The sequence below is a fragment of the Zingiber officinale genome, chromosome 6B, assembly GCF_018446385.1.
Source record: "Zingiber officinale cultivar Zhangliang chromosome 6B, Zo_v1.1, whole genome shotgun sequence".
Taxonomy (NCBI): Eukaryota; Viridiplantae; Streptophyta; class Magnoliopsida; order Zingiberales; family Zingiberaceae; genus Zingiber; species Zingiber officinale.
In genome coordinates this window covers 78,892,163-78,916,440 of record NC_055996.1, presented here as the reverse complement: position 1 = coordinate 78,916,440, position 24,278 = coordinate 78,892,163, and the positions used below count along the sequence as shown (strand labels likewise).

General features: G+C 39.0%; 2 protein-coding genes across 6 annotated transcripts; one reads left to right on the top strand and one right to left on the bottom strand.

Moving 5' to 3' along the window:
- The first annotated feature begins 13,374 nt into the window (after window positions 1-13,374).
- Window positions 13,375-19,728, top strand: LOC121992799 (CTD kinase subunit alpha-like). 2 transcript variants are annotated; one of them, XM_042547375.1, is made up of 8 exons: window positions 13,375-13,702; window positions 14,014-14,655; window positions 15,157-15,403; window positions 15,493-15,772; window positions 16,835-16,942; window positions 17,267-17,545; window positions 18,182-18,325; window positions 19,325-19,728. In XM_042547375.1, exons 1-8 carry the CDS (start codon window positions 13,432-13,434, stop codon window positions 19,499-19,501), a joined length of 2,148 nt encoding a protein of 715 aa, XP_042403309.1. In that variant the 5' UTR covers window positions 13,375-13,431; the 3' UTR covers window positions 19,502-19,728. The 2 variants fall into 2 exon arrangements, with proteins under 2 accessions (XP_042403309.1, XP_042403308.1); XM_042547374.1 differs by having other exon boundaries at window positions 15,091-15,403.
- A 765-nt stretch (window positions 19,729-20,493) lies between these two features.
- LOC121992801 (probable serine/threonine-protein kinase PBL26) lies at window positions 20,494-24,048 on the bottom strand. Of its 4 annotated transcripts, none has more exons than XM_042547381.1 (6): window positions 23,789-24,048; window positions 23,447-23,715; window positions 22,210-22,394; window positions 21,945-22,134; window positions 21,012-21,403; window positions 20,494-20,897 (listed from the first exon to the last, which is right to left on the bottom strand). In XM_042547381.1, the coding sequence occupies exons 2-6, from the start codon at window positions 23,544-23,546 to the stop codon at window positions 20,709-20,711; spliced, it is 1,056 nt and encodes a 351-aa protein (XP_042403315.1). In that variant the 5' UTR covers window positions 23,547-23,715; window positions 23,789-24,048; the 3' UTR covers window positions 20,494-20,708. The 4 variants fall into 4 exon arrangements, with proteins under 4 accessions (XP_042403315.1, XP_042403316.1, XP_042403314.1 ...); XM_042547382.1 differs by having other exon boundaries at window positions 23,811-24,048; XM_042547380.1 differs by having other exon boundaries at window positions 23,833-24,048.
- Between the last annotated feature and the right edge of the window lie 230 nt (window positions 24,049-24,278).

Genomic DNA, 24,278 nt, shown 5'->3' with positions numbered 1-24,278 from the left:
AAAGATAGCCTTCACCAAGATTTTCCAAAATCATTTTAAAAATATTTTCAAAACCAATATCCCACCATGTTCCTTGGGCTTAATGCACATGACTTGTACATTAGCTTTCCCAATGATGGGAAAACACATAACTATGTGTTTTGATGAACTTAAAACTCAAGGAAATGCACTAAATCAGCATGTTGAGTTTTGTTCATCATCCTAACATCTCACTTGTATCTATTGTGCACAAAACACATACAAGTCATCTTATAGGTCTTTGTGAGATGTAAAATTTGATTTTGCCCTAATCTAGGGATCATGCATATCTATCTAGGCATTTTGTGGATATTGACCATCCACCTAGGATGTCACTTATTGAAACCACCTGTTGATAAATGTCATTTGTCCTTAATTTTAAGAAAAATAAATATAATGCATGATAATGTTATGACATACATCAAAAAGAAACAATTTTCAAAAGAAAATTTCCTATAACTACATGATGTATGTATGTCATGACATGGTATTTTTGTGTTTTTCATCATAAGATATGAATGCAAAATTAATCATGATGTCATGGCATATAATGGGCAAACAAAATATGGCAAACTAGTATAAATAAAATACCTAGATTACCTATCTAAGTATCCTTAATCTTAGCTAACTTAAAATCTAACCTAGATTTGTCCAAAGTGCTTCAAGAAAGTGCCAAAACCTAAATTGGCATTTCTAATTCTCTTGATTAATTTATGCCAATTGAAATTAAGCATATTCCTCAAGTGTTGGCATGTTTCATTTTTCCACAAGAGTAGCACTTTAAATTAAGACTTAGATTTGCCTTAAATTACTAAGAAAATACCAAAGTCCCAACTTGGTATTTCTTATGTTTTCCCAAATTGTGTCAATTAAGATTAAAATCAATATCTCCGGAATTAGGCACATTTTACTCTTCCAAAGAGTAAATGATAAATCTATTTCATTTCAAATGTTAATAATAAACTTGAAAATGCTCCTTGAGTGTCAATTTCTTCAAAGTTGAGTTAACTATCATTCTTCTTAGAGTTGACACTCTCTAACCCATCTATGGGGTAGAGAAAATGCTCCTAGGAAGCCAAAACCTATTGGTGCTCCTTGGATGCTCTAGGTATTCACTAGGGATAACTTCCCTAGATACCTTCCTAGTGACTTTGTTTGACTTCTTAGAAGCCTTGGTCATTTTTTCTAGGTCAACTCTAGGGATTGCTTCCCTTGTGACATTCTTTGTGACTTTCTTAGACTTCTTAGAAGTCTTAGTCACATTTGTTGTTGCAAAGATACTTCTAGGGATAACTTCCCTTGTATCCTTGACTTGACCTCTAGACTTAGGGTTGACTCCATAGCTATATGGAACCCTATGGTAAGAAATTACATCCTTCTTAGTTTTAGGTTTGTATCCCAAACCCTTATGACCATTCGATGACTTTGATACTTCTAGACCTAGGTTTTGCTCATTTTGCCCTATTAGGATATTTTTCATCCTTTTTAGGGTCTTTTCCATTTTATCAAGTCTTGACCTCAAGACTTGATTTTCTTCCCATAAATCCCTAGATTTAGGTTTTCTATTTAATCCTTGAGCGTTTTTATTTCTAGGCTTATAGTTATTGACCTTAGTGTTCTTGCCTAGATTCCTATCTACCTTTCTAAACCTAGGTTGAGAGATTTTAGCATGATAAGCTACATGATTTTCCTTAATTTTATCATGCCTCCTATTTTCATGGTAAATAGCATTAAAATGATATAAGTTAGAACTAGCATGCTTTTTACCATAATTTAAAGGGGTAGTCTCAATAAAAGTTACCTTTCTTTTTACCTTGGAGGCTCTCACTTTAATTGAGCTTCCTCCTTGAGCCTTGACCACCTTCTTCCCCTTAGGGCATTGACTTCGATAATGCCCTTTTTGTTGGCACAAGAAGCACACAATGTGCTCCCTGCTCTTCTTTGTTGTGGGGATGGTCTCCTTGGGCTTCTCCTTGCCCTTGGGTGCCACTTGGCCCTTCTTCTTGGCCAATTTAGGGCATTTACTTTTGTAATGCCCTTTTTCCCTACACTCAAAGCAAATGATATGATTTTTGTTATTTTCTATTGAAATTGTTATACCTTTGCTTGTAGGGGTGGCATCTTCTCCTTTTGATCCGGAGGTAGAAACTTCCTCTTGATCCGAACTTGATACTCCTCCAATAGATTTGTCTTGACTTGTGGAGGTGGAAGCTTCTTCATCCTCTTCTTCTTTTGACCCGGATGTGGAGGCTTCTTCTTGCTCCGGGGTCAATGATCTACACTCCCCCTCAATCCTAGAGGTGGAGGCTTGATCTTCTTCTTCATCCTCTTGTACATGAAACAAGGAATATGCTCCTTCCTTGCTCTTTTGGTTGCATTCCTTTGAGGATGAAGTTTCTTGGACTTCTTCTTCGGAAGTTGAGCATCTCTCAACTTCGGAATTCTCCTCCTCTTGGTCTTCCTCCAATAAGTCGCCCTCTTTGGATTTTTCTTGGGTTGGTACAGTGGAGGGGATCTCATGAATTGATGTCAATTTGCTCCAAAGCTCCTTGGCATCCTTGAACTCTCCAATTTGCTCCAAAATGTGGCTAGGCAATAGATTGACCAAAAGCTTGGTCACTTTGTCATTGGCCTCACATCTTTGGATTTGCTCCGGACTCCATTTGCTCCTATTGAGAACTTTGCCCTTTGAATTCGTTGGAGCTTCGAAGCCTTCCATGAGAGAAAACCATTGCTCTATCTCCACCATCAAGAAATTCTCGATCCTTGATCTCCAAAGATCGAAACTTATCATGGTGAATGGTGGAGGCACCCTCGTGTCAAATCTAAGTCCATCTTGGAATTGCATCTTGAAGTTGAGCTCCTTGAATTCTTTGACTTTGATAATTTTGCTCCAACTTCTTCACCCTCTAGCTCTTCTTGTTATGTTTGCCCCTTCCGGCGATGATTCTGGTGAAGAGCGACCTCACTCTGATACCACTTGTTGGGACCGAAATGTAGCTAGAGGGGGGTGAATAGCTCGTCGCGTGCTCGTGGTCGGCGTTGCTTGTTTCTTCAAAGATGTGCAGCGAAAATATACAAGAAACAAATACAACAACGCTAACAAGTAGATTTACTTGGTATCCACCTCCAAAGGAGGTGACTAGTATTGGTGCAAGCTGCACCAGAATCAAACCTGAGTTTTGATGTTGTCAAAGGTTCAAGTTAAGTCTTGTTATGATCTAACAAGTTGACTGAGTGTGCAGGATGTTTTCTCAACCGGGAAAGTCCTAGCTGGAGGTTAGGCAGAGAAATCTTAGCAGGTCATGGAACTCAGGTGCAAGTCCAAGTGGGTCAAGGCTTGGCAGAGTGATCGAGAGGTCTGAAGGACCGAAGATCGAAGGAAAAGTCCTGGGGAGCCGATCAAGGCTTAGTGAAAAAGTCCAAACTAGATCTGGAGGATCAAAGTTTGGCAGGTAGGTTGAGGTAAACAAACTGGAGGAGCGACAGTGAGGTCGGGTTCCCGAAGGGAACAACCTTAGGTCGCTGATCCAACTGAAGAAACCGGGAAGGTTTCCAAGTTGAGATCAAGAACAGTTCTACTGTTCTTTTATTATACTGTTGTGCTAATATCTGTGTTGCAGGTTGTTTTGGTCTAACATCTGTGTTGCAGGTTATTTTTAACACTGTCTTGCAGGTTAAGTTGGATCGGTCGACTGAACCAAGTAAGATCAGCAAATAAGTCAGTTCAGATCAGAACCGAGCCAGAATCAGATCAAAGTCTGATCGGTCGACCGAACAATAAGATCGGTTGACCGAACCTAGTGACTCAGCAAAGCCAGCTTATCATCACCGATCAGCAGCAAAGGAAAGATGAGGCTGATCGGTCGACCGTACCCAGAGATCGGTCGACCGATCCAATCAACATTAAAACTGCATTAAATCAAGATCACGGCAGATTCTGACGAACAAGGAAAAGCTTGTTCGATCGACCGAAAAAGGGGTTCGGTCGACCGAACCATTAAAGACCAGTAAATGCAAAAGATTGAGCCAGCATCGAACTTTAGCCAGGAAGGAAGGGAGCGGGTTCGGTCGACCGAACAGAGGGATCGGTCGACCAAACCTCCAGTACACCTATAAATTCAGACTCGGAGACAGAGGCCACACAACAACTTTTCTGATCAAAATTTCTGCTCTGCAAATGTCTCGTCTTCATCTGTGCAGCAAGCAACGTCATCCGGAAGTGCCGACCTAAGCTACATCTCCATTTTATTAGTCGGTAAAATTTTATTTTAAGCATGCATTTCTAATTCATTTAGGCAAGATAGTAGGGTGTTACTATCTTGCTCCATTGTACGATCTGCTTCTTTCCGAAAAATTTCGGAAATAAGAGTTATAGTGATTTGCTCACAGGTGCGGTCAAGGACCGCGAGCCTTTGAGTAGGAGTCGAGCTAGGCTCCGAACGAAGTAAACAATCTGTCTCTTTTTACTTTCCGTTGTGCACGACTTTGATATAAAAGAAAAGATTAGTTTTAAAAAGCGCGATATTCACCCTCCCTCTATCGCTTCAAACGATCTATCAACTAGTCCAAGGATCCACACACTCACACACACCTCCACTAATAAACACTCCTTTTCAGTAACTACCGAAGGTAGAGAAGCCCTACAAGTTCATACTACAAGAAGAAAGGGAAAGGATACACAAATACAAGCAAAAGCTTACAATAAGTATAGAAAACCTTAACCCTAGCTTTCTTCCTCAGCTGTAGATCCGCCTCTTGACTTGGAAAACCTCCAAGAACCTTCAAGAACTGGCGATCTGAACTTTGTGGAGAAGCTCTGGGAGCACAGTGAAGATCTGAGATGAATCGGTGAAGTTCTGGAGTTCTCTACCGAAGGAATCGAGCGCCTGTAGCTAAATACGACGCCAATGGTTGGATCCCGATCGATGTGGATTGCTCCCAATCGATTAGGGAGGCTTTGGATCGATCAATGGATCGATCCAGAGCGCCTCTGTGCTCTGGAAATTTGCCTGAATCGATCGGTCGATCGATCGATCCATGGCTCATCGCGACAAATCACAGCTTCCCAATCGATCCACTGATCGATTGGGACCTCTGGATCGATCCACTGATCGATCCAGCAGTCTTATGTGTGCTCGCGACTGCCTCCCAATCGATCCACTGATCGATTGGGACAAAGGCTTCTCGCGGGGACTCCCCAATCGATCGGTCGATCGATTGGGCTCCAGCCAATCGATTGGCTGATCGATCCAGCTGCTGGTTTTTACCCAAAACCAAGTCCCAAGCCCCCCAAACCAATATCCGGTCAACCTTGACCTGTTGGTTCATCATGCCTAGCATCCGGTCACCCTTGACCTGTTAGAACTCCCTCACCAAGTGTCCGGTCAATCCCTTTGACCCACTTGGACTTTTCCTCATCGTGCCAAGTATCCGGTTACTCCCTTGACCTACTTGGACTTTTCCCTTCTTGCCAAGTATCCAATCAATCCCTTTGACCTACTTGGACTTTTCTTCCTCGTGCCAAGTATCCGGTCAATCCCTTTGACCTACTTGGACTTTCACCAGATGTCTGGTCAATCTTGACCCATCTAGATTTCCTCGTGTCTAGCTTCACTCACCAGGACTTCCCTTCTGCCTAGCTTCACTCACTAGGACTTCTCTTCTGCCTGGCTTCACTCACCAGGTCTTTCACCTAGCTTCACTCACTAGGATTTTCACCTGGCTTTACTCACCAGGATTTTCTTCTGCCTGGCTTCACTCACCAGGACTTTCACCTAGCTTCACTCACTAGGATTTTCCTTCTGCCTAGCTTCACTCACTAGGTCTTTCACCTGACTTTACTCACCAGGATTTTCCTTCTGCCTAGCTTCACTCACTAGGTCTTTCACCTGGCTTCACTCACCAGGATTTTCCTTCTGCCTAGCTTCACTCACTAGGTCTTTCACCTGACTTCACTCACCAGGATTTTCCTTCTGCCTAGCTTCCCAGTTAGGACTTCCCAGTCAAGTATCTGGTCAACCTTGACCTACTTGACTCTTCTTCAATCAACCTGATCAGTCCCTGATCAGAGGGGAATTGCACCAAACAATCTCCCCAAATGAACAACTGCACCTGCACTTGTTCATATCATCGAAGTCTTGTATTGTCAAACATTGAAACCCAAACCAAGACTCAAGCTTGGTCAACCACGTCAACCTTAACCTAAGGGATATTGCATCAACATAAATACCCACAATTCATTTTGGAGAAACGAATTTAAAGCATATCTTATGACGTCCTGATTTTGAAGCTTATGGTCGATAAGGTGCAATCCGTTGAGGATGTTTTTGATCCTTGCGTGAAGTTGTGTTGTCGTTTCTCCATCATATATTTTAATATTGAATGATGAATTTAATAACATATCTCTTTTTGTTACCTTCGCGTCATTACTGTCTGTTGGTGCAATATTCCGTAGGTCAAGGTTGACCTGGTTGACTGAGCTTGAATTGGTTCAAGCTCGAGTCTTGATGTTTGAGTTTCGATGTTTGACAATACATGGAGATTGCACGTGTAATTGTTCATGTGGGGAGATTGTTGGTACAATTCCCTTTTTGGTCAAGGTTGACCTGGTTGACTGAGCTTGAATTGGTTCAAGCTCGAGTCTTGATGTTTGGGTTTCGATATTTGACAATACATGGAGACGATACATGGAGATTACAGATGCAATTGTTCACGTGGGGAGATTGTTGGTACAATTCCCTTTTTGGTCAAGGTTGACTAGTTCAGATATGAAGTAGAGTCAAGTAGGTCAAGATTGACTGGATACTTGACTGGAAAATCCTGGTGAGTGAAGCCGGGTGAAAGACTTAGTGAGTGAAGTTAGGCAGTATGGAAAATCCTAGTGAGTGAAGCTAGGTAGAAGGAAAATCCTGGTGAGTGAATCTAGGTGAAAGTCCTAGTGAGTGAAGCTATGCAGAAGGAAAAGTCCTGGTGAGTGAAGCCAGGCAGATGAGAAGTCCTAGTGAGTGAAGCTAGGTAGAAGGGAAGTCCTGGTGAGTGAAGCTAGGCATGGGATAAGTCCAAGTGGGTCAAGGATGACCGGACACTTGACACAAGGAGAAAAGTCCAAGTGGGTTAAAAGGATTGATCGGACACTTGGTGAGGGAGTCCTAGCAGGTCGAGGGTGACTGGATGCTAGGCATGATGTACCAACATGTCATGATTGGCCAGATGTTGGTTTAGGGGACTTTAAACTTGGTTTTGAGCAAAAACCATAAGCTGGATCGATCAGCCGATCGATTGGCTCATGCCCAATCGATCGACCGATCGATTGGGAGCGGCGATTCTGCGCGATAAGCCCTAGATCGATCGACCGATCTATCCAGGCAATTCCCGAGAGTACAGAGGCGCTTTGGATCGATCGGTCGATCGATCCAAAGCCTCCCCAATCGATTGGGAGCAATCCAATCGATTGGGATTCGACCGTTGGCGTCGTTTTTAGCCGTTGGCGAGCGTTTCTCTCGGCAGAACTTCCACGGCTTCAATCTGTTGGTTGCTACTCGGAAAACCTAGAGGTTCCACTGTACAAAGATCTGAACCTTTTCCTAGCTACCATGTGTTCTTTTAAATTAAATTTTGGATCGCCTACGAAACTTAACACGTTTGATCCAAAACTTAATCTATTTGTTCTTTTAGGTTTTGACTTGGATCTCCTGCGGAACTTAACACGTTCGACCCAAATCACCTTAAGTTATTAATTTCATTAAATATTAATTTCCATAATTGGTTCCCAGTACTGACGTGGCGAGGCACACGACCTTCTTGGATATGGGAGCAACCACCACCGACTAGACAAAACCTTTTATAGAAATCTAATATTTAATTTCCTAAAATAACTTTAGGTTAACCAAAAAGAACAATCAAATCACAAGGAAAAGAAAAAAATAAAAGAACACAACATCGAAAAATATATTTGAAATTCTAGAACGTAAGCCTCTTGTATTTGGTATTATTTCCATAAATAACTAGCATGATGCGGAAAGAAAAATTACTAGTTATACCTTGTAGAAAAACCTCTTGATCTTCTATCGTATTCCTCTTCTAACCTCGGACGTTGTGTGGGCAACGATCTTCCGAGATGAGAAATCACCAACCACCTTCTTCTCCTCCTAGCTAGGTTCGGCCACAAAGAAAGAAGCTTCACCAAGGAAGAAAATCAAAACACTAACCAAGCTCCAAGAGATGCTAACTTCCTCTCCTTCTTCTTCTTCTTCTCCAAGTAGTATCTGGCCACCACAAGAGCTCCAAGCCTTTGAGAGAGGTTCGTCCACCACAAGAGGAAGAGAGGAGATGATGATAATGGTCGGCCACACCAAGGAACAAAAGAGGGAGAGAAAATAATAGAGGTTGTATCTCTTGAAGGCACCCCTACCCCTTCTTTTATATTCCTTGGCCTAGGCAAATTAGGAAATTTAATTACAATAAAATTTCCTTAATTTTCTTGACATGATTTAATTGAGAAAAATAAAATAAAATTTCCCAAATCAAACTCCAATGGCCGGCCATATCAATGAAGGAAAAAATTAGACAAGTTTTAATCAACAATTAAAACTTCCTAATTTGTTTCCGGAAATTTTAAAAAAATTCTCTTTAAAAATCTCTTCATGGTTGATAAAAGGAAATTTCTATAATTTTAATTTTATCAACATGTGGATAATTTTAAAGAGAAAATAAAATATCTCATCAATCTACAAATAAGGAAAGAGATCTAATCTCTTTCTTTAATCTTTTGTAGATCTTTTACAAGAGAGATATTTTAATTTTAATTCTCTTTAATAAATTATTTCTTCCACATAATAAAAATTAAAATTAAAATCCCTTTTTAATTTAATTTGGCCGGCCCCCACTAGCTTGGGTTCAAGCTAGGGCCGACCACCCAATTTTATACCTAGGCGGCCCTAGCTTGGCCGGCCCCCAATTGGTGGGTATAGAAGGTGGGTATAGGTGGGTATAAAACTCTATAAATAAGAGGCTACGATAGGGACCGAGAGGAGGAATTGGTTTTGGTCTCCCGATAAAATTAAGCATCCCGTGTTCGCCCCGAACACACAACTTAATTTTATCAATAATAATTCATTCCACTAGAGAACTATTATTGAACTACCGCACCAATCCCAAATTACATTTTTGGGCTCCTTCTTATTATGAGCGTGTTAGTCTCCCTGTGTTTAAGATATCGAATGTCCACTAATTAAGTGAGTTACTGACAACTCATTTAATTAATATCTAAGTCCAAGAGTAGTACCACTCAACCTTATCGTCATGTCGGACTAAGTCCACCTGCAGGGTTTAACATGACAATCCTTATGAGCTCCTCTTGGGGACATTATCAACCTAGTATCTCTAGGACACAGTTTCCTTCTATAATCAACAACACACACTATAAGTGATATCATTTCCCAACTTATCGGGCTTATTGATTCATCGAACTAAATCTCACCCATTGATAAATTAAAGAAATAAATATCAAATATATATGCTTGTTATTATATTAGGATTAAGAGCACACACTTCCATAATAACTGAGGTTTTTGTTCCTTTATAAAGTCAGTATAAAAGAAACGACCTCAAATGGTCCTACTCAATACACTCTAAGTGTACTAGTGTAATTATACAGTCAAGATAAACTGATACCTAATTACACTACGACCTTCTAATGATTTGTTCCTTTCCATTTTGGTCGTGAGCTACTGTTTATAATTTATAAGGTACTGATAACATTATCTTCTGCATGTGACACCACATGCTATGTTATCTACAATATAAATTAATTGAACAAATGTAGATAATTTGACCAAATGTGATTCTTTATTCAAAACAAATGTTTACAAAAGCTTAGGCTTTCAGTATACACTCCAACACAATCCTTCTCTTCAGCGATCTTCACAGCGACTCCACAGAGTTCTCACCGCCAGTTCTTGAAGGTTCTTGGAGGCTTGTGCTGGTGCACGCCCAAGTCAAGAGGCAAGGAAGAAGTTAAGGTTAGGGTTTCTTGTGCAAACTTGTAAGATCTTATTGTATTTTGTTTCTCTTTCCTTTTTCTTGTACTAAGAGCTTGTAAGGCTTCTCCGCCTTCGGTAGTTACCGTAAAGGAGTGATTTCATAGTAGAGGGTGTGTGAGTGTGTGGATCCTTGGACTAGTCACCTCTTCTTGAGGTGGATACCAAGTAAATCCCTAGAGTTAGCGTTGTTGTGTTATTTCTTGTATTTTTCGCTGCTATCATCTTGAAGAAACAAGCAATGACGAGCACAAGATCGCGCCGAGCTATTCACCTCCCCTCCTCTAGCTACATTTCGGTCCTAACGTTGTCCTCATGCAGTTCAATTAATTTGTCCCAGAGCTCCTTTGCATTTTCAAATGGGTCAACCCGGTTGAGTTCCTCCTTGGTCAATTCGCACTGGAGGGTGTTTAGTGCTTTGGAGTTGATCTGAGCTTTTTTCTTCATGTCCGGATTCCAATTCTCCGAATCAATGGATACTTTGGTTATTTTTACCCTGCACACCTTTATCCTGCATACTCTTGGGAGACCCTCACAAGTCCAGGCACTCGGATGCCCTCTCGGGCACCCGATTCTTAAAAATGAATCGGGACGCCCAAGAGGGTCGGCAAACGTCTGGACCTGTGAGAGTCACCTATAAGTGTACTGGGTAAGGGTGTGCAGGATATCAAAATTCTCTCTCTTTCTCTCTCTCTCTCTCTATATATAATGATTAACAAGGTTGGGTAACGTTGAGCCTGGGGTAATCGGTCCGGCCTCACGAAAATTTTCTACTGACCACTAGGGTAAATCGGGAAGTACTAGCTACGAGCGGTCCAGAAACTCAACATCTCTTAGTTGTAAGTCCCATTTAAAAGAAAATTTTTTACAAATATATCATAATTATAAATTGAATCATGAATATCTGAAAAATAACTAAGCGCTCTTAATTTATCATTTTTTAAGATAAACCTCTATTAAAAAAATAAAACACTCATCTCAATTCAATGCCCTTAGTTTCTTGTGGATTTTGGGTCAATATTTTCTGGCTTCTTCTGTGTCTTTTTCTTGTAAAAAAATAAAGATAAATTAATGTCAACATTTAATGGTAGGGTTATTTTACTTTTGGCACCATGAAATTAGAGTAGTCGGCAAGGAAGAAGTCACTAATGTGTGGAGCATATTCTAAGAATTATTCTCATCTAAATTGAAGTTTTTCCCACTTCCTTGGTCCAATTTCTCTAAACAAATTGGAATTTTGATTCAAAAACATGATGGCAAGTAAAGTTGACTTTGTTAGAATATGACAAATTATTTTATTTACAATTTAAAATTTTGGCACAATATGAAATCCAATTCTATGAGTTTGCACATTAGCAATTGTATTCCAATTTAAATTTGTCATGGATTCTAACTTTTAAATAAAATATAATAATAATAATAATAAAATATAAGAATTAGTTCTTGGAGGAAAGTAATCAATTTGCATTACTTCCGTCGAGTTGGATCTGTCTCATTAAATAATTTAAATAGATAAAATTAAAATTTTATTAATTTATTTTAAAATAGATTTAAACGGACCAACTCGTCACGTGGGTTGGTCTATAGTAGGGTTGGTGTGATAAGTGGATTTGTGAGTTTTAAAAATTTATAAAAAATTTAAAAAAAGTGATATAATGTTGACCTTTCAACTTAAATTTATAACTTATCTGAAATTTTTACCGTTGTTTTGATTCATTGACTTACACTTTCTATATATATATATATATATATATATATATATATATTTATATATATATATATATATATATATATATATATATATATATATATATATATATATATATATATATATATATATATATATATTTTGAAAGACTTATGGGTTGACCCATTTAATCTGTAATTCGTGTTGAATTAGGTTAGAGGTAGCAAATCCTCTGATTCACAATTCCTAATTTTCTCCTAGTCCCTTCCTCCATTTATACGTTGAATCATGGTCGAAATACGGTTAAAATTGACTGTCTTTATAAATTTATCTATCTACCTAGATTATAATTCGAATTGAGTCAGATGATCGGAGACGACCGACGGTTAGATGGTGGCTGACCCACACTGTAATATGACGGATTTTTAATGGGTTGATTTGTCCAACCCAAATCTTCTAGTCTACTTTTTACGGACCAAAAAATGAGCCACTTATATATATTAATAGGGAGTCCTGATCTCCACTTGTAAAAAAGATAGGAGTCATGACTCTCGATCAATACATATAACTGTCCCCTCTTGGTGGTAAAAGATGAATACGCTCGCCCCCAGTCCGTCCCAGAGCCAATACGGAGGAGGTAAATCACGGGCGACTACTAGCCTTTGGAATAGTGACTAGCACATAAGAAAGACATTTACTCAGTTTTATCGAGATTTAAACCCTAGACCTCATGATGATAACACTTTATATGCTAATCACTACACCGGAACATATAAATGTCCCCTCTTGTGTGGCAAAAAAGGCGATTCACTCGCCCCCAACGCCTCCGTCAACCCGTCCCTAGGCCAACACGGAGGAGATAAATCACAGATGACTACTAGCCATTAGTGTAAATGATCAAAATATAAAAGAGATTATGCTCGATCACATCAAATTTTAACCCTAAAATTTTATGTGATAATATTTCATGTCTTAATTATTATACCGCCTCGAGAGGACATATAAATGTCCCCTCTTGATCTATGATCTGCACTATGATTTCTTTAGAAATTGGTCCATTAACTGTGTGGCGAGCTTACCGCGTGGAACCACAGCCCGGTGGAAAGCGAACCATCAACGACCCGGAGAAAGTCCCTCGTAAACGATCCCGTGCTTCGCCAACTTTTGATTCTCGCACCCGAACTCATACCTTGCTTTTAAACCCGCGCTGGCGATTCAAAAGAATGGAACCGTTGCCGGTGAGGACCAACAAATGCTTCAATCGGGTGAACTTGTGCGTTTGAAACGTGCGCCCGTCAAATAATCACTCGATGAAAATCCAAGTTGTCCCCACAAGCTTCGCTTTACTGGGACCACCACAAGAGGGGGCCACCGGATCGCTTTTTGGCGATGTAGTACAACGCGTTGTGCAGATAGCTTCGTTGATGGACACGCGTCGATTTTATATAACTTGATTGGCCATAGCAATTGAAGAGACTGTACGATGAATGCTTTTATTTGATTCAGTTACATTTCCTGGTGCATTGGATCCGAAGTAGCTTACCTGCTCCATGGACCTAACGGCATCTCTGGAGAGTCCAAATTGGATCCGGATCCGGATTCGAATTCATACCGACCGCCTCCGCTCTTCCTCTTCTTCTTCCTCTTCGATCATTGGATGAAGCTTGAAGACCTGGGCGACCTCGGATGACGGCGCTGCGGGTGGAGGTGGAGGACGTGATCGAATTCCTCCGGACGCGAGGATTCTCCGCGGCCGCCGCTGCTCTCCGCGACGACCTGCTTTCGCGCCGCTCCGCTGGCGAGGCAGCCGACCTTGACCTTAACGTAGGATTCGATCTACCTCCTCTGAAGCTTTCTCCTCCGACCCGTGGAGGTGCAGGAGTCGCCGAGAGTTCGCCTCCCAGCGCCTCCTCCAGCTCCTCCGACGCGTTCGTCAGCATTGGCTCATCGCCCTCGGGTAGGTTGGTTTTTGATTCGGGGATTTCGTTGATCTCAGTGCCCATTCTATACCTTCGGTATTTAGACGAGAATTTGACTTGTTTCCTCGCACCTCGGCTCTGTTGATTTCGCCGATGGATTCTATCCGAAAGCCGAATGTTTAAAAAAAAAAACACTTTTTTTATTATTATTTTACGTATAAACCTCAATTGCAAATGAACTGGCACGAGCATTCCGGAGAATTATTTATTTTATTCCAAGTGTCAGATTATTAAACTGTTTTCTCTTGTCGCCACTAAACTTTTCTACTACTTGGATTTCTTGGAACAGAGCTTTTGAATCCTTACGGAGTATGGTCACCAGCTCGGTCTAGATCGGATGAGGAGTCAACCGATGGGCACTCGAACTTTGGAACTGCCAGAGAGTACAATAATTATTGGTATGATGACCAGCTTGGAGGATATTACGATAATCCCTTCTTCGTGCAGAATGATTCTGAACGATTACATATGGAGGACAAGTTCATCATGTCTAGAGAGGAAAAAAATCTGTTTGAGAATGAAACTCACGATACTTTTGATGTTCTAGCAAATGATCATAGGCATGAGCATGACGATGTCGATTGTCAGGGATGTGCTAATATCTATAATTGTCCTTTCCCAATTTGCAATTGCTGCAATGGATCCAAAAATTGTGAAAGTGGTGAGGTTGCTGAAATGGTGAGGAGCACAAGCTTTGCTATCTATGGACGTTATCAGGTCTTGGATGACCAGACGGAGAGGTTGGATGAATGTGGAGAGAATCAGTTTAATTTCAGAAGGAAACATGACCATCCAGATACTATTGTCCTAGAACATGATCTGTTTCACGATAAAAGTCAAGTTGAAGGCAAAGAATGCTCAGGATCAGATTTAGCAGCGGAAAAACTGCAGACTTTAAATGCCAATGCAGTTGCTGATAGTGGCTTTACAAGTGAGCTTTCTGCATATTGCTTATGTTCGATTCATTTTGAAATTCAGATATGATAAATATGATACTATGGGTTTATCCATCATTTTTGATAGCAAATGCATTGGTTAACTTATGTGAAATCAACTGTTACAATAGGATAATGATTTGATTAAGACTAAAAAAATAGGTAGGTATCTACCAGTCTGCCCAACTTATTTAATCTGCTTTGGTCCTCCTGTAGTTTTCTTTTTCATAGATGCTAGCTGCATCGAATAGCGTGCTTTCTGGTATACTAGTACAGACCCAACATTGATGTACACCAGCATTAAACATCTTGCATTACCTTGTCTAAAAGGACACGAGTATTATGGCCTTTTTTGTTCCACATTGACTTGCATTTCTTTCCCTTTTTTCTGTTTTAGTTCTCATTCAATTCTTTTTTTTTTCTTTTTGCAGAGTCCGATACTAAAATATATAAGGATATTGTAGGAGATTCTTATGCCAGAGACTTTATTTTTTTAGGCGAGAGAGATGATGGAGAGTTGCAAAGGGAATCTTTCAGTTTACCAACACTTGAAGAGGTGTCTAAACAAGATGCAAATTCTGCATATGGACATGGGGATGACAAGACAGTTGACAAAAAACTAGAGGAATCTGACGCTGTTGATGGGGAATTAGATGGTGATATTGGTGACAAGCTTCATTTTCATGCTTCCTCTGATGATGAACTGGAAGTATTTAATTTGAGAATAATTCACCGCAAAAACAGGTTTGAAGCAAAATTTTCTTCTAAAATGTTGTGTAACAAATTGGAAAAACTTTAGAAAACCAGTACTAACTTTTGTACACCGTTTATAGAACTGGCTTTGAAGAAAATAAAGAGTTTCCAGTTATCCTGAAATCAGTTATAGCAGGCAGATACTATATCACAAAGTATCTTGGTTCGGCTGCATTTAGCAAGGTTGTTCAGGCGCATGACCTCCATACTGGAATGGATGTATCCCTCAAGATAATAAAGAACGATAAGGATTTCTTTGACCAGAGTTTAGATGAGATTAAACTTCTCAAGTTTGTTAATAAGCATGATCCTTCTGATGAGCATCATGTATTGTGCCTTTATGACTACTTCTACTATCAGGTATATGTGCTTTTGTATATATTTTCTCTGTTTCCAGAAAATCTTTCATTTTGTATATGTTAACTTCCTTTCTTATCTGTGGACCTTAAGCCTAGAGACTCCTGATTCTATATTAGTGTAAGCTAAAACTCCCTCATTAAGCTCCAAATGGATAGCTGAAAGACTGTGCCTTTCAAATAAATGATGCTGTCTTATGAGGACACATTTTTGTGCATTGGCCTGAACCAATGTGCTTGTTGAAATATTGTTCGCTTTTGGTTTGAGACCCTTACTATCTTGCCCTTTCTTAGAAGGTACCTTAATGGGTGAAGAACCCACTCCTTTCCAACATGGGTTGAAAGCCTCTCATCAGATTCAAATACACAGGAGGATGGTGGACTCAATTTCTGAAGATGCATTTCTTTCACTCCTTCCAATTTGCTTTGGACCAACCAAGTGTATCCACTACTGTACAACTAGAGCTTGTGCAAGTTACAACATCTCGTTGGCTCACTTGCCTATCAATAGAAGTTTTGTTTATATATGCAATATTGCATCTGGCAGTGTGTTGTGCCTCCAATCTTGATCTTGACCAATGACTACGAGGTCATTAACCTAGTTAGTGCCGGTGGTTGGCAATTTACCATTGTGCAAGGGATGATTTATGGTCTGGTTTAGAATTCCTTCGAGGTCTAAAATTCATATTACTTTATTTTTTTGGTAATCTAGGTATCCATCTCTTCGAACCGACTAAAATTCATATTACTGCATCATTACTTTGAAGTTATTTCCATTTCGGTACTCATCTTGATCAGTTTATCAACTTTCTTGTGTTTGGCCTAAGTACCAGATGAAGTAATTCATTACTGAAAGTTTGGAGCATTGTTAGTGTGCTTTCTTGACATGAATATATATGTATATATATATTTGCTATTTACATCTAGATGCATGCTACTATCAAAATATTTATCATGCTGTCTTGGTTGCAAGCACATTGTAGTAACATTCTGGTGCTAGTTCTCTTTACATATTGGTTGTAGTTGATAAAAAAAATTCTTAACATCTTTCAGTTAATTGCTGCAGGAACACCTTTTCATTGTAACAGAGTTATTACGGGCTAACCTCTATGAATTTCAGAAGTACAATCATGAATCTGGTGGTGAGGAATACTACACATTGCCTAGAATACAGGTACGTGATTGACACATTGTAGATCATGACAGTGATTTGTTGTTCAGTATTTGTCATCTATTACAATGTTTTTTTGGATCAATAATCTAATCATCAAATTCTATATATAAGACTCATAACCTTGAATTTCATCAACATCCTAGTTGCAGCATGTTCTAAACCTAGTCAGGAATCAATTCCTGAATCTATAAATTCTTTTTTTTTTAATATCCTAGAAGCTGCTATTAGGGTAGTTTGTGTTTAAAAACTCTTTTCTACTATAATCTTTTTAAGGTTGTTTTATTCTTTGATACCAGATTGCACTGTATTATTCATTTGTGGCAGGCTATAGCTCGACAATGTCTAGAGGCTTTAGAGTTCCTCCACCATCTGAGGATAATTCATTGTGATCTGAAGCCTGAGAATATCCTTATCAAGAGCTATAGAAGATGTGAAATTAAGGTTATTGATCTCGGAAGCAGCTGCTTTGAGACAGACAACTTTTCTGTATATGTGCAATCTCGTTCTTATAGAGCCCCGGAAGTTATCCTAGGTCTCCCTTTTGATCAGAAGATTGATATTTGGTCTCTAGGTTGCATCCTGGCTGAACTGCACACTGGTAACGTAAGTTTTATATTTCTAAAGTTAAAATCTATAAAATGTACTCTTATGCACATATTCTAAAGTTAGATTTATAAAGTCCACTCTTCTGCACATATTGGTCAAGAGCATAAACCTTTTTTTATGACAAATGAAAGAAAGGATCATAATGTTTCGTTGATATAATGCATTTTTTATTGTTGCATACCAATCCATTTTTTATAGTTTGCCTTCAGAGTATCATGCAATTACACTTGATCCACCGATAATTTTTTTAGGCAGGTATTGTTTATGGTTTAGTTCCTTTTGTATCAATCTTAGTTCTAGCAATCAGTTTTCATGCTCTGGCAAATTGTTGGAATAAATCAAAGTTAATTTGAACATTTTTCCATGTCTCATGGGTCTATTGAGATCACTCTACCCTTAATATTCTCGAGATGAAAAATCATCCCACATGTTTTCAAAGGCTGTTTGGATGTGGGCTCGACATCAAGTCTATGGACTTTTTTTTAGAACTTTAGAAAGGTGTTATAGAACTTCCAGAAAAGGAATATTGCTAAACATGTTTTGGTGGAAAGTTGTAATCTTCTCTGATCTACTAAGTTATTGCTTATTTTATTTTTCATGATATTCAGATAATAATTTACCTTCCAACATCAGGTGCTATTTCCAAATGACTCAGTCCCCTTGATACTTGCTCGGATAATGGGGATCCTTGGTCCAATTGATGAGGAGATGCTTGTACTGGGACAGGAAACGAGCAAATATTTCACTGAAAGTTTTGATCTATATCATCTGAACGAGGTCTCTCCACCCATCCTAAATGAAAATGAATTACCTGTCTGTTCCACTCATATTTTTCATTGTAAATTATGCCTGCTAGATTTCCTTAGACCATATTTAATTATAAATGTTAACAGCACTGCAAGATCAGGAAATAGCACAAGCCTACATTTTTCTATCTATTTAATCGGATTTATTGTGTAAGTAATTTATTGTGGAACAACAATAGGTAACATACTAACATCTCCATTTTTGTAAAAATAATTGACATAGGTAAAAAGAAAATTGTGAGCTCAGTTAAATTAAAGGTAAAGGAACCTCAACATGTGTCAATATGTTTAATCAGATTTATTGTATAGTTAATTAATTGAGGACCAGCAAATCAGCAATAGGTATACTCTCCCTTATTTGGAAAGTTACATGCTAAAGAAAAAATGAAAACCCAGTTAGTTAGATCCCTTAACGTGATAATGATCAAATGCAGTGGCTCAGAAGCATATTTTCGCTTATTTACCCATTTCACTTCTAACCCTAGGCTTGCAAATATTGCATTGATATTTCGCTGTGGGAGAAGGTTCATTAAAGTTGAAGCCAATCTCTCTTGGTTCCTGGTTCAACCTGCTTAATGTAAGCAGAGATCTTAAAAGGAAGACACTATATCTCGTCCCTATGCATCTATTTGACAGCCACGGGCTGATCAGTATTCTCCAACTTGGGCCATCAGCATTTTCTAGACCGAAACTTTCTCGGTCTTATCATATTCGTGCCAGTTCGAAAGAGAAAAAAAACTGTCTTCTTTGAGATATTCACTTGTAGATGCTTTGCCAAGAAGACATTGTATGTTCAACTGTTAAATGCAACCAAAATCTTGCATATATTATTCGAAATGAGAAATCTATTTGAAATCATCATCAAATGTATATTTTATTGATGCAGTAGCCAACAATCTATGATAGACATTTGCTACTCTGTACTCTTGTTGCACTTTCGAATATATCCTCATCTCCATATGTTTTTCAGGAAATGCATCAAATGGAGTACCTGATACCAGAGAGGTCCTCATTGTCACAACAGCTGCAAGATTCCGATACTGAATTTGTTGATTTCCTTTCTTATTTGCTCCAAATAAACCCTAGTAGGAGACCAACAGCTAGTGAAGCACTGCAACATAGATGGCTTTCCTTCTCGTACCATTGACAAATGAGGTTTCACACTTTTGCTAGGCATTCACATCAGCAAAGGCAGATCTAACCTAGCATGCACATATCTTATAGTAACTTTTGTTGTTGTTGTTGTCATCGTGAGTATGTAGTTTGGGTATGCAATTTACCACAGAGCATTGTACGTGTACAAACCATGTAAATATTTCATAGTTGTATTTCTTTTTTGTCCTGAAAGCAAACAAAGTGTTGTGTGATTATGTATTTGATTTCTGCATCAGGATATTGTGAGTTGAGTTGATGTTCCTTTGTGCACAGTTGCGAGTCCTGGAGAGTTTCCAGCTCGCCTAGAACAGATTTAGCTTCATTAATCATAAGAGCTTGACAGATTTACTCTTATCTGTAGCTGTTGCTTCATTAATCATAAGAGCTTGTTTTGGGACTTTTGTCTCCGCACTAACCAACTATAGTTTTCCGATTTACTTCCTCGCATATGATCGTGGGGCCAACATGTGGAGCCGTTGGGGTGGCGGATTTCACTTTTTGCAACATTTGTTTTGAGCCTTTTGGCATATGTTGATGATTCTTGATCGCTTTTGCAATTGTTTCCTTGTCATGAAATTATTTGAGATATTCCTAAATTTCTCTTGCGACTTATAAAAAAAAATGAGAAAAAATTGTTTCACAGAGGAAATCCAGAATGGTCAAATCCACCTGTTGAAGGTGAAATGACAAGTGTGTGACTCACTATTCCAAAGGCTAATAATCCGTAATTTACCTCCAAAGGCTAATAATCCGTAATTTACCTCCTCCGTGTTGGTCCTGAAACGGATTGACGAGGACACTGGAGGCGAGCGTATTCACCTTTTGCCATAATGACAAGTGTGTGACAACCTACAAAGAACAGGGCGGTTCAACAGGCGATATCCGCTGCTTCTGGTGGATTGACATAACAAGAAGCCAAGTTCTAAGATCTGCTATATGTTTATTCTACTTTCTAACTTCTCAATTGAGATTTGTCAAAAACTTGCAGCAAGATCAAATAACCAACGTTGTGACTTATGAGGAGCAAGATATGCACACAAAACCAAGGTCAGGGTACAAACTGTGTGGAGCAGGTTAATTTGATATCTTCTGTCAAATAGCTCTTTTAGAGAGATTCCCAGAATCTTAAATCCTCACACGTTCTCATGATGTTTAACAAAATAATGGTCCTGGAATGACAGTTATCGTTGACGACAGGTTTATTCGGTTGTAAGAAAGCTTAGTGCCACGACAACATCGGTCATTAGTGGGCGAACCGAAGGCTCTTCTTGGAGACACATTGCAGCAACAGCAGCTGCTTGGCCCAGGCCCTTTGCTGGATAGTCCCCTTGTAGGAGTGGATCTACTAACTCTGGGAATCTCTTCTGGTCCTTTAACAAGGGCATTGCCTGTTGATAGGAGAAACAAACGGGATTAGCTTAAATAGTGAAAAATAAGGTACATCTTTATCTAGCAAATAAAAGGATGGTTTTGATGCTATACTAATTTACATGATTTCATACCCAAGCAACAAGGTTCTGTTCATCTGTTGGCTTAGCAGTGTCAATTGCCCTCCTCCCTGTGATTAGCTCGAGCATAACAACACCGAAACTGTAGACATCTGACTTCAAAGTAAGCTGACCTGCTCTTACATCTTCGGGCGCACAGTATCCATATGTGCCCATCAATGCTGAAGAAACATGGATTTTATCCCCTACGGAACCCAGCTTTGCATGCCCAAAATCAGAGAGCTTTGCAACAAAATTTTCATTAAGTAGAATATTCGATGATTTAAGATCACGATAGATCACCGGCGGATTGGCTTTCTCGTGCAAATACTCCAGGCCTTGAGCGGCACCATGAGCTATTTTCATCCTAGCATACCAGCTTAGAGGATTCTGATCGGCTGAGATATCTGGCAACAAGATTTCACTCTGTTAAACTCATTTAAACTAGAGAAGCTTTGCCTAATCATCGTATGACAAACTAGCACAGAATAATTACCAAATGATATAAAATGTTTAAGGTTCAAGCACTTTTGTAGCAAAGTAAATTAGTAAACTGGAAGAAAAATCACAGGGTATTTGATAAAATATAAAATTGCCTATGAAGCTTGCATAAACCATTAAACTTCGTAAAAAGAGTATAAGAAAGAGCTGCTGCCTTTGGAGAACTACAAAGCAGTTGGTTAAGAGGATCATTTCACAAATTACAAATAATCGTCGCAAATGAAATTGAAAATCAAGTATGAAGCAAGGAGCATTGGACAGCAAAGTAAGAAAGAATCCTTTCGACAAAATAAAGTTAGTTAAAGGGAACGGGAGTCTTTTTGTACACCATGCTGAGAACGTCATATACAAATTTAGTTTAAAAACTATCAAAAGAAGTTGTGAAGATCTGCTAAATGCCACAATCGTATTCATGGAAGTAATAAAACTACTGTAATGATAGAATACCGAGCAAATGATCTTCTAAGGAGCCGTTAGGCATATACTCATAGACCAGAAGCCTTTGATCACCATCAGCACAGTATCCAATAAGCTTGATTAGATTTTCATGATGGAGAAGACTGAGAATCAATACTTCAACAAGGAATTCTTTGTTGCCTTGGAAGCCATTCCTGTCTAGCTGCTTAACAGCTATAACCTAAGCATCAAATTCAGAGACCTGTAAATAACTATATCGCAAAAATATATTATATTAAATAAATCAGTCAATTACTTCTCTAGTCTTCTCGAGTAAACCCTTGTAAACCCTACCAAACCCTCCTTCTCCCAAAAGACATTCTGGTTTAAAATTCTTGGTAGCAGAAGCGAGTTCACGGAATGTGAATCTCTCGGCAGCAACATTTTCTTTTCCAGCATCATTTTGAGTTTCATGAGTAGGAACTTTCTCCAGGGGATACTCTGCATGACACAAGTCAAGTAAGAATACGACTAGGCATGTGAGTTGACATAGTTACTTATCAACACACTTATTTTTTTAGCATCACTTTCTAGGTTGTGAAACTGTCTATTCAATTCAGACTGATAGAATAATATCAAGTGATATGCTGCTTAGCAGGAATATTTATACGCTTAGAAGAAATTTAACATGATCTGTCCATATTTTGGACGGCAAGTATAGAAAGTATAAAAGGTAGTGCTCAGGTAGAGTTTTAGGAAAAATTCCTAAATGGATTCACAATCCATCTACTTCAACTATTGTATTACCTTAGGCACTTCATAGTCTAAGAAACTTTAGGAAGGGATAATCAAGAAGTAATAAAAGGCAAAAGAAAAGACGTCTGCATTCCAAGTTGTGGTGCAATCTATTTTCATCAACTCTTCAAGAGAATAAGAATCTCTGATGCTGGGGTGCTCTGGTTGAGCAGATGCATGTCAATGATTGATTTTATATTTCCTGCTGAAATAGCTCAAGCCTAACCCGATGTTAAATTGTAGGCACGAACTTTCAAACACCATGTTAAATTTCCAAGTACCATAATTCATCTAATAGTTCAAAATGATACGAGATCTAAATATTTTTCCATATATGTTTCTCCACAATAATGTGCAAATTCGCATACAAAATTCTCAGCAATCAAAGTCGGACGAATGGAAACTATAAAGTGAATAATGTGCTCTCCAAAACTTTTACCTTGTTTTGCATGAACTTTTGCTTATAAAGAAATTCTGGGTATTGAGTTTCTATTGTTCACCTTCTTCAAAAGGCAAGAGATTGTTCTCCTTCTTATGGTTGTTGTTAACCGCAAAAGGACAAAAATAATGACAACTTAATGTTATCTATAAATCAGCACTGGTGCAATAGAATATAGGGTTTATTGTTTTTGATTGAAAACATGAGGAAGAAATTAACAAACATAACATAGTGGTATATATGAACAATCGATTCACAGACAACCAACAAAATGCAATCAATGTTCAGTTTTTTATCCTGAATGGGAAAAAAAACTCACCAGGCCATTTCGTCACTTCATGGACCTTAACCGCGCGTGCAACTGGAGATAAGTCGGCGTTCGGGAAATTCTTCTTCAAGAAACAAGGAAAGCAGCTCATCTTGAAGTATTTACGCCAAAGAAAAATTACCTCTCGACTCCCGCCGATTGTCTCAAATCCCAACTTACAAACTCAGAGAACTGAAAATAACAAAACCTTTCAGCCTCCAATCCTTGAACCCCCAACAAAAATCCCAAATTTCAACACGGAGCTGAAGATTTCGAGTGAACTGCAAAAAAGAAGTTCCGCCTAGGGTAAAATAAGCTCCACAACTTCGACGGTCCGAAAGAATCGAAATTTACACCAAAAAAGGCGAGAAAAGACTTGAATCCCTTCCGGAGGAGACCTGAATCGGCGCAACCGCAGCGGCTTTGGCGAGGAACGACAGAAGCTTATCAGAAGGAGAAAGGTGACGACTTTTTCTGGGCGATTGCACCAGAAGCGGATGGTGGGTATTTGAGGACACGTCTGAAAGCGCAGAAGGCGAGACGTGGATCCAAATCCCGCTGGGTAGACGAGCAGGCGGAGGAGGGAAGGAGCTGTCAATGTTATTGTTTGTTTAAAAGAGAAAAAACAAACAAAGTCATTTTAAAATTAAAGGGATGGCAGGGTTGAGGAGGTCGGTCGACGTTGTATAGAAATTTTCAATTGGGCCCAAAATTTATTGTTTTTTGGGAGAAATTCTCAAAAACTCTCTTTGCTTTTTAAATTCCCAAACCACCACACTCCTTCCTTCCCCCACTTGGGTGCACAAAATGCCCCTGACTAAATCAATAACTGCAAAATAATTTT

Coding starts and splice junctions, on each gene's coding strand:
- LOC121992799 (XM_042547374.1), top strand. CDS start 13,432: ATGACGGCGCTGCGGGTGGAGGTGGAGGACGTGATCGAATTCCTCCGG. Junction 15,404..15,492: donor ATAATTCACCGCAAAAACAG/GTTTGAAGCAAA, acceptor CACCGTTTATAG/AACTGGCTTTGAAGAAAATA. Junction 16,943..17,266: donor ACACATTGCCTAGAATACAG/GTACGTGATTGA, acceptor CATTTGTGGCAG/GCTATAGCTCGACAATGTCT.
- LOC121992801 (XM_042547379.1), bottom strand. CDS start 23,546: ATGAGCTGCTTTCCTTGTTTCTTGAAGAAGAATTTCCCGAACGCCGAC. Junction 21,404..21,944: donor CTTAGAAGATCATTTGCTCG/GTATTCTATCAT, acceptor TCTTGTTGCCAG/ATATCTCAGCCGATCAGAAT. Junction 20,898..21,011: donor AACAGAACCTTGTTGCTTGG/GTATGAAATCAT, acceptor TCCTATCAACAG/GCAATGCCCTTGTTAAAGGA.